General features: G+C 28.0%; 1 protein-coding gene across 1 annotated transcript; it reads left to right on the top strand.

Moving 5' to 3' along the window:
- Positions 1-5,768, top strand: gdl (gonadal protein gdl). Its single transcript, XM_067278526.1, has 5 exons — positions 1-224; positions 887-1,047; positions 1,127-1,227; positions 2,219-2,290; positions 5,546-5,768. Exons 1-5 carry the CDS (start codon positions 94-96, stop codon positions 5,690-5,692), a joined length of 612 nt encoding a protein of 203 aa, XP_067134627.1. The 5' UTR covers positions 1-93; the 3' UTR covers positions 5,693-5,768.
- The last annotated feature ends 3,741 nt before the right edge of the window (positions 5,769-9,509 follow it).

Here is a 9,509-nt window from a genome sequence, read left to right as displayed (position 1 = left end):
TTGCGCCATCTTGCAGTGTAAACTTAAATCATGCCATGTGTCAATTGCGATTTTGATAAACATTACAGTGATTGATTTCAATAAAGCATTAAAATGTCGTATTTAACAGAAGAAGGTGAAAACCAAGAAAAAATGAAAACGGAATTGGAACAAAAGGAAATTCTTCAACAAAAACATTATTTTCTTTTAAATGAATTGCAGAATATGGCAAGAGAATTACCACAGTAGGTTATTACATGTTAATTAAAATTAAGTGTACAACCGAATTAAATTCGAAATATATCTATTATTTAAATTTCAATTGTTTCATAAGGTAAAATAAAAATGAATTGACATTGGAAATGAATAATAAATTTAAATATTAAAATAATTTATGTATATATATTTTTTTATTAAATAAAATTTTATTACATGCATTATGATCATGTCTTCTCTCCTCTGATCATAGTAACAATGATTTATTTTTATTTTATTTTATGATTTTTAAAAGTATATAAGTTCCATTAAACACAATGGCTGCATCAACAGTTCCAGAGCTGTTGAGTATTTTTTTACTAAATGCCCTCTATGGTAGTGCTCTTTCAGAATATGTTTGGTGTTTTGATGTCACATTTGGTAGAGTCTTTCGTTTACGCTATCTATCGCCACCTGAAACTGATCAATGAAGCTTTTTGTTCCAACACAACGCTATTCGTCGTTCGGCAGATCCAGGATGTAACTGCTACCGATTTGCTCAGTTACAACTGTTGAGTCTGCTGAATGCAGCCAATTGTTATTATTTTTAATTTTAAATTAAGCTTGGAAAATTCTCATAAATTGTTAATTATATAATAATAATAATAAAACTGATTAGCAAAATAATTATGTTTAATTTTCATTCTTTCAGAAAATATCAGCAAAGACTACCTTATGAATTACTTTCCAGTTTAGCCCATGCATTATTAGACGGAACTGTGTTCCAGATAGTTCAAGACTTAAAAGAGATACAATATATAACAGAGCGTCAGCTGTTTGAAAGGAGAATGAAGACAATAAATATCAATAAGAGTACAAATTTGAGAAATGAAATGCAACAATGTAAAAGTATGATTTATTTTTCATATTAATTGAATATTATTTATTACAGCTCTTCGCCAAGAAGTACTTAAGAAGCATAAAGAAGCTTTAAGTCAGATTAATCTTCCTAATATTGCAGCTATTCAAGCAAAACAAGAAAAAGAAATTGAAGTTAGTTTTTATTATATAATATATATCTAAATTATAAAAAATGGTACTAAATTGATTAATACATAAATTAATGAACAGATTTTAAAATAATAAAAAGAAATTATTAATTAAAGAAAAAGAAATTATAGTTTTCCAATGTCAAACTAATTTATAAATAAATTTATACATCAAATCATTAAACAAAACAATTTTCTTATTCTATTTAAAAAATTTTTTAAAACTAATTAATATACTAATATTGAAATTGAGGAAAAAAATGATTAAAGTGACATCCTAAATGAATTATCAGATACTTACACGAATCAGGTATGACACTATATGTATGTGTATATACATACAGTGGTGTAGCAAACATAACTGATGCCTGGGGCACAACACTTTATTGGTGCCCCCTCCCCCTCCAGAAACACATATAGTTTGTCTTGGCGACCATTTGGGCACCCCTCTGCGAGTGGTGCCCGGTGCACAATACACCCCCTTGCCCCCTCGCTACGCCACTGTATACATATATACATTAAACTCTTACCAGATAGTAATTAATTTCAGATTTAAGAGATAGAAGTATGATACTTTTCAGCCATCTTTGATATTAAAGATCTTTCTTACTTTTTTTTTACGAGGTAGAATTATTTTAAGAATATATACTGTAGTTAGACTTCCATATTAAGAATTTCTTTATTCTATGAATTTTTCTGTGGAATATTGAAAATACTTTTTCTTAATATTCCAAATAACTAATGCATTTTTGATTTTAAAAAATTCTCTCCATTTTTCAGAGAAAATTTGTTATACGGAAGTTCAATTGTATATTATCGATATAAGTAAGAAAATATTCATCTAAATTGTTAATATTATAGGTTTCATAATTTATACTTGTCACAACTGTTTATTTTTGCTCCTTGATGCAAGGTAGCAATATTTATTGATATATTAATTTACAAAAGATACAGTATTATATTAAGACATATAAGTATTTCTTTCTTATCAATAGGAATTAGACAAATGGCAAGATGAAGACGAAACAAAAACAAATATGAAAATAATACTTGAACTGGATCAAACTGTAAGAAATATTTATGAATTTTGTATATTATTTTAGATTTCATTCTCATTAATATAAATTAATTAAAAATATTGTGGATTTATTATTTTTAACTGTTTTACTTATAGTTTGTAAATAAATAAATATGTATGTATATATTTTTGCTTTTAATACCCACTAGAATTAGTAATATACTATTTGTTTTATTGTTTATATAAACAAATCTATAAATGTAATATTAATAACAAATAAAAAATAAAAATTAATAAAAGCATATGTTAAATGAATAATAGAATAATTCATATTCAATAATGATCATTCTTACAAGCTTTAAATAACTTTTAGGAATTACTTTTTAACTGTTTTAAGAGAGTAAGAATTTAAATTACAAAATTAACAACTATAATTAATCCTAATAAACTAATTGATTAATATATCTTTATTTTAGAAAATGTATGTATGCTTTTTGAATTGTTGATATTTCACTGTTGAGAATTTTGAAAATGTTAAAATAATGAAGTAAAACATTTTTAATATATAAAGGAAGGTTATAGTGATTTTTTTTAATTGGAATTAAGCATGTAATTATTAAATTTTGGGTTACTGTTACGTATGGTAGCGAACATGGCGGCTTGTCTCTGAAACAGTGGGGACGCACATTCTAACCTAACCTAACCTATTCTAATAAATTACCATAGTTATTGCCAACCAAATTATTAGAATAGGTTAGGTTAGGTTAGAATGTGCGTCCCCACTGTTTCAGAGACGAGCTACCATGTCCGCTACCATAGGTAACATTAACCAAATTTTGTAATTTGAATTTTCTTTGTATCTGCAACAGTTAAAATCTGGAGTTTTAATGAAAAATAAAAGTACAGTAACATCTCTAATTAGTGAAATTCAGAGGACTGAAAGTCAGACATTTTGTTAATTAGAGATTTCTTTATATGCAGAGTCTGTTCAAAAGAGTTTATTACATTTAAAAATCCATGAAGTTATACATACAGTAGTTAAAAACATATGCTTTGCAATACATAACTATTCAATTTTTAATAAACAAGTACATATCAGTAGTAGTTTGTGTCATGGTTTAGACAGTTCTCTAGTGATCAAACTTTCCATTTCCACAAATTGTCCATAAGGCATTCACTGTCCTCAGAACAAAGAAGAGTTGCTCCAGTGTTTGTAGGGCAGCTTTAATTTCATTTCTCTTAGGGTACTTTATTTCTGGTTCCCCATCTGTCTCCATTTGCACTTCTAAGCTCTCTTCTGGGTCTTCTGCTTCTATAGTTGTACTGACAGTACTATCTGCATCCACAAAATCATCAAATGAGAGCCCATCTTTACAGAATGTATGAGCAAATACATTTCAATTTTTGAGTTCATCCTGAATATCTTCTAGACCATTTTCATCTTCTGTGTCTGTTACATAGCAGGATATCCTGTGTTTTCAAAACACTTGTCAATTGTTTATGGCAGTATGTCAGTATGTCATTTCATGCCAAACATGGCCTTTGCATTGTTTGGTAGACCTTCCACTTCAGAGATGCTATATCAACTGCTTCTTCATCCATTTGGCTTAATAGAAATTGAACAAGTTGTCTCCTGTACTTGCATTTTACACATGAAATTATGCCTTGGTGTGTAGGCTGAGGTTTGTTTGTGGTGTTCAGGGGAAAGAAAATGATCTTTACATACCTTAGTGTAAGACCATTTCACACTAAGGAATGTGAAGATGTCCTGTGAGCAAGACAGGAGTTTAGAAACAAAAGAATTTTTCTATTCTTGATTTCCATTTTAACATCCAGACATTGCAACCACTTCCTGACAATGAACAATGTCATCCAGGAGTTTCTGTTGTTTTTATACACACAAGGAACATTTTTTGCATTATATTAATTAAATAATTAATTTATTAATTATATTAATTATTTTGCATTGTTGAAGCACCAAGGCTTTGCAAACTTTCCAGTGACAACTGAGTTAATCTTTCAGAGTCATCAGAGTTTGCACAAAGAAGTATGGAATCCTTACTCTTCTTTCAAAGATAAGGTTTTGTCTTGCAACAGATTATAAAAATGTGGAGCCTCATCAATGTTAAAGATGTATCTGCATAATCTGCTACAAAAGATTTCAACTTTGACTTCCAGTCATCCTGCACTGTTTTGGATCCATTTTCTTTTGACTTTGGATTGACTTCTGCTTTCTTTCCACAAACTTTCAATGATATGATACCCCATTTGTTCTTAAATTTCTGGAGCCAGCCATTAGAGGCTTAAAATTTGTCTAAACCATTCTATCCGTTTCCTCCCTTGCTTTCTGTCAAAGAATAGAGCCACTGACTGGCAAATTCTTTGAATGTGCCATCATCAACCAGTCAAACACCTCATCTCTGCACTTGCAACCATACAGCTGGTTAGGCCTAAGGTTAACATTCTTCTTAATCTGTGCCCAATTTGCGATGATAGTGGATAGGCTGGAATTGGAAATCCCATATTGCTATGCAATCTCCCCTTTCTTCTCTCCATCATCAACATCTTTCAGAATTTTAGGCTTGGTAGTGATTGTGAGCTGTTTCCTTTTCTGGTCAGGTTTCCTCATCTGTATTTTGTATAGATGAGGAAACCTGACCAGAAAAGAGTTGCCCTTATTAATTTAAAATCTGATTTTTAGTGAAATTGAATTATTTTCTTCATTTAGTTTTTTACATTTTTAGAGCTTCTGGCATGGCTTCAAATAATTCAGCATTAGAAAATATAATTCGGTCTTACCTATAACTTCATGCAGAAAAGAAAGCAGTATCCAAACATGTTGAATAAGTTTTTCTTTTGATGAAATTTAAAAATTTAGGTTTAGAAGCATTGTTTTATTTCATTCTCTTGTAATTTTTTCATAAACTTTATAATCCAGTATTAAGTCAGTCCTAATTATTTCTTAAAGGAGAAAACCCATTTTAAGCAAATTGTCATTTTTTATATTACGTATATTTCTTGATTAACGCAGTAATTTTCTGAAATGCATTATAATATTGATGATGATAAACAATTAATCTAATACTGATTAGTTCAAATTATAATTAATGATTGCAAGAAGTATTAATTAAGTATAATTTCTTTATTAAATTTAGTGATAGAGAATGTTTGAAATTATTTAATTTACTGCTCACTAAATTCAGCCATTATAATTACAGTCTCGATAATTATTTCTATAATATTTTCAAACTTTTTTATTTAATATAAATCTTAAAATAAGTAAATAATATTTTTGCCATTTTAGGTTAGTGATCAACAAGTAACTTTAGAAAAGGCAGGAGTTCCTGGATTCTTTGTTACTAACAATCCAAATGAAGTCAGACTGCAGATGTATTTATTAGAATTTATTATTCGTATAGGTAGTTCGGAAGCTTTCATGTCAAACAATTGAAGCCACGTTTTGTAAATATTTTTAGCAGGTTCCTGTTTGTAAAAATTTTGTAAATATATTTGAAGAATTTTGAAAAGTTGTATTTGCTTTTATACATATCAATTTTTGCAGATATAATTAGAAAATTTTGGTTTATAAATTTATAAAATAAAATTTTAAGTAATAAACTTTCAGAAAAATAAATGAATTTTAATGTTAAAACAATATATAGATATGAAATTGAATAATATAAATTATTATTATTATTGAAGCAATTATTCCCTCCCAAATATTCTTTGTTAATGAACAAAATTATCAATAGAAGCCAGTAAAATGCATGTTACAATATATGGTACTTATCCACAATCTTTTCTAAAATAGTGAACTACTACTATATTTAACTTTCAGAAGTACATAAAATGTAGAATTATACAAAATTTTGAAGCATATATTGATTATGAACAGAACAATTAATAATTATTATTTTGCATACTGGTTGATAAATATGGGGAGATTTTATTTTAACAATAACATTTGTATTATTAGTCAAAATAAATAACTAAAATTGTATGTGGTGCCATCTATTATGAGATTTTGTTATAAAAACTTTTGCTATTTTATAATAATTAAAAATATGTAAAGACTTAATTTTGAGGGTAAAGATGAGTTTTATAAAACACTGTAAATGCTAACAACAGTGTAACAAGTAAAATATTCATTAAGTTTGACCTTGTAAGATATGACATGTGACTGCCCTTTATCTCTTTATCCCCTTGACCTTTCATAACCAAAATTTAATAGCAGTAATGTTCCTTATATGCAAGCTACCATGCCAAATTTTTTTTTTCTTTATCTTTAACCTTTCCTGAGATATTAAGTGAAATAGATGCCAACACACAAACATACACATCCACAGAAATTTTTTACTTTTTTGGGTTTAGGGGTCTCAAAATGTGGAGATCTATAAAAAACTTGGAGGGCAAAATTTGACATGATTTCCAAACTTTTCCTTGTTATGTATACATAAACTAAGAGGCAAGTATTTTTTCTTTCCTGGCTGTTATGTATACATAACAGCAGGGAAAGAAAAATACTTCTTAGTTTATGGATTGACATAGGACCTCTCCTGAAATGATATTCCTTTTAAAAAGATTTATTAAAATTCAAAATAGCATTGAAATAACCTATTGACTTTACAATATCAGTTTGAAATTTTGAATAATTTTACACAAAAGCTTAGGTTTAAGTTTAATGGTTGTCCATGTTTGTCCACAGGGTTCCAGAGAGTAACTACATGGAATTTGATCTAGATCAGTCAAAGGGTTTGGGAATTTGTAGGAGAGAAGAAATCAGCAGAAAAGTGTACTTGACACAGATGTACTTCATCATAACTGTGACTTTCTTTTAGGAATTTTATCAGCAATAAAGCTCATTCACATGTCTACACCTGAAAAGTAACCAAAATAACTCAATTTATGTAGGTAGATATCTCGTAACAAAACTAATTCTTATTTTTAAATGATGGTATAGTAGAATTAATACTAAAACAATAAACACACAAAAATACTCTAGGGCTACATACAAAAAATTTAGTTTTGATCCCAGAAGTAAGTTTGTTCTTTATAGTTGTGTCTGATAACATAAGAGTATTATTATAAGAAACAAATAACCAAGACAATATAAACAAAGCATATGCACAACTACCCAAACTGCATGAATCGAAACCTAAAATATAAGAAAATAAGTGTAAAAAGCCCACCAGGTGACAAAGGGAATTGATCTTGAATGGAGCAGATATATGACAACATGAGACAAATGCCGCAGTAAAAACATCGTTCTCATGCATTTTTATTTTTTAATATGAAAATAGTATATGGCCTATATTCATCTGGAAGGAATAAGCTTTTCAATAGTAAAAAAGTTTTAAAAATCAGTTCAGTAGATTCCAAGATTAGTTCTAGTAAAAAAAAAAAAAAAACAAAAAAATTCTTGATTTACATATTAGTATAGATAGAAATGAATCTGAAAGAATTCTGTATTTTGTTTTTACTTATTTATTACATTGACTTCTGACATATGTCAAAAATACTTACATATAATTATATACGTAATTTATATTATGTAAGGTTAATATTTCAAAACTATCTAAAATTGTAATCTATACTAGCTTTCTTTCTTGTTCAACATGAAAGAAATTTCAGTTTTTGCAAATAGTCAGAATAAATACTTGTAATTTTGATACTAATTAATGTATTTAACACATTAACTCAAGATTCTTCAGGTATTATTTTTCATATACTCAAAATTTTCTGAACTTAAACCTTTAAAATTTTATATAAACATCTCAATATCCTGATATATATTAATAATAGACCAACCAACGGCCGAATTAATCGGGCAGGAATTGAGTTACAAATATTTGTAGCTTAATTCCTGCCTGATAAATAAAATTCAACATCATATAAAAACTAAAAAGATTATGATTTCAAGTCAAAATCAAAAAGAAACATAATGTTATGCTCACAAATTCAGTCCTTGTCGTCACTTATTATAGTTGTTGGAGAATGTTTGACTGGCCTTATTTCAAGATCTGAGCTCGTTTCATCAAGTTCCACTGCACTTATGTGATCCATGGCGAATTTTCTGTTATGTGAAAGATAATTCGTTTCTAAATACCCTAAACTGTGCTGTAAAAGTACTGCGTTGTAAGAAAATTTCCGCGTTTTTCCAACCGCGTTGGAGCGAAAACACGTTGTAAAGGTACCGCATTATAGGAGGCCTACCTGTATATACAAATAAACTATTCTTCAATTTTAACTTATTGATATTATTCCTTCCTATTCCAGTTTTCCTGGCTAGTCACAAATCTAGTATAAACCCTTTCCTTGTACCTTATTGTATTCACATAGACTCTATGACTAAAATAGTATTATTGACATGGAACAAAATTACCAATAACCTTCACAAAGACTGGTAAATATTGAAATGCTGTTATATTATGAATATATGGATTTTCTCTAAGGAAAAAAGAAGTTTAATAAAATCCGGTTATTTAAAAAATTTAATTATATATTATTTTTGAATTGAAGAATTAGCTCAAAGTAAGAATGAAAAATGTTTTAAAAATATTCTGAATAAATATTAAAGTTTTTTAAAATGAAAATATTAAATCAACTTTTCATTATATTTGATGCAATAGACTAGATCATTAATTCACTGATTTAATAATTATATGATTAATATTTTGTATGTTGATGTAACATTTAACAAATTGTGGAATATAATTTATAATAATAATGAGTTTTGGAAAGGATTCAGTTAGTTATAATTTAGCATCTCTGATATAAATTCTATGATGTATTTAATTTTTATCTTTTAATTAAAAAATTCAATTGTTTGTATTATATATTAGAATAAAAATACACTGTATTAGTATAAATATTGCTAGTGAACATTGGATGTAGTTAGAATGCTTCTTAGTTTTACTGTGGTACAAATAAACTTGTAAATGTTTGATAATTTTAAAATGTCACAATAAAATTCTTTTCACACCATTCAGTGTGATTGACAGATAAGAATATTTAAGCACTTATTATTTTCAATTTATATTTTGCTACACTGTATGTAACAATTGTACGAAGGTGGATCCAAAAAAAAAGGTTACAAGGGTAATAAAAAATTATTAATAATAGACAGAAAATACAAAAGGGAATTAAGAGGCGTATTTGCCAATTACTTTTCCACATAATCACCAAATCTATTTAGGCATTTATCTGAATGCAGGACCAACTTGTATAACCCGGCTTGGTAGAAATCACGTCCCTGCCTGTTGAGCCAG

This window comes from Centruroides vittatus, unplaced genomic scaffold (genome assembly GCF_030686945.1).
Source record: "Centruroides vittatus isolate TY-2023 unplaced genomic scaffold, ASM3068694v2 contig_808, whole genome shotgun sequence".
Lineage (NCBI taxonomy): Eukaryota > Metazoa > Arthropoda > Arachnida > Scorpiones > Buthidae > Centruroides > Centruroides vittatus.
Note: the sequence above shows the minus strand (reverse complement) of the source record. Positions and strands in the feature narration are given on the sequence as shown.

Excerpts from the sequence above, each read along its gene's own strand:
- gdl (XM_067278526.1), top strand. The coding sequence starts at position 94 with ATGTCGTATTTAACAGAAGAAGGTGAAAACCAAGAAAAAATGAAAACG. Across the intron at positions 225-886 it reads ATGGCAAGAGAATTACCACA|AAAATATCAGCAAAGACTAC; the intron begins GTAGGTTATTAC and ends TCATTCTTTCAG. Across the intron at positions 2,291-5,545 it reads TACTTGAACTGGATCAAACT|GTTAGTGATCAACAAGTAAC; the intron begins GTAAGAAATATT and ends TTGCCATTTTAG.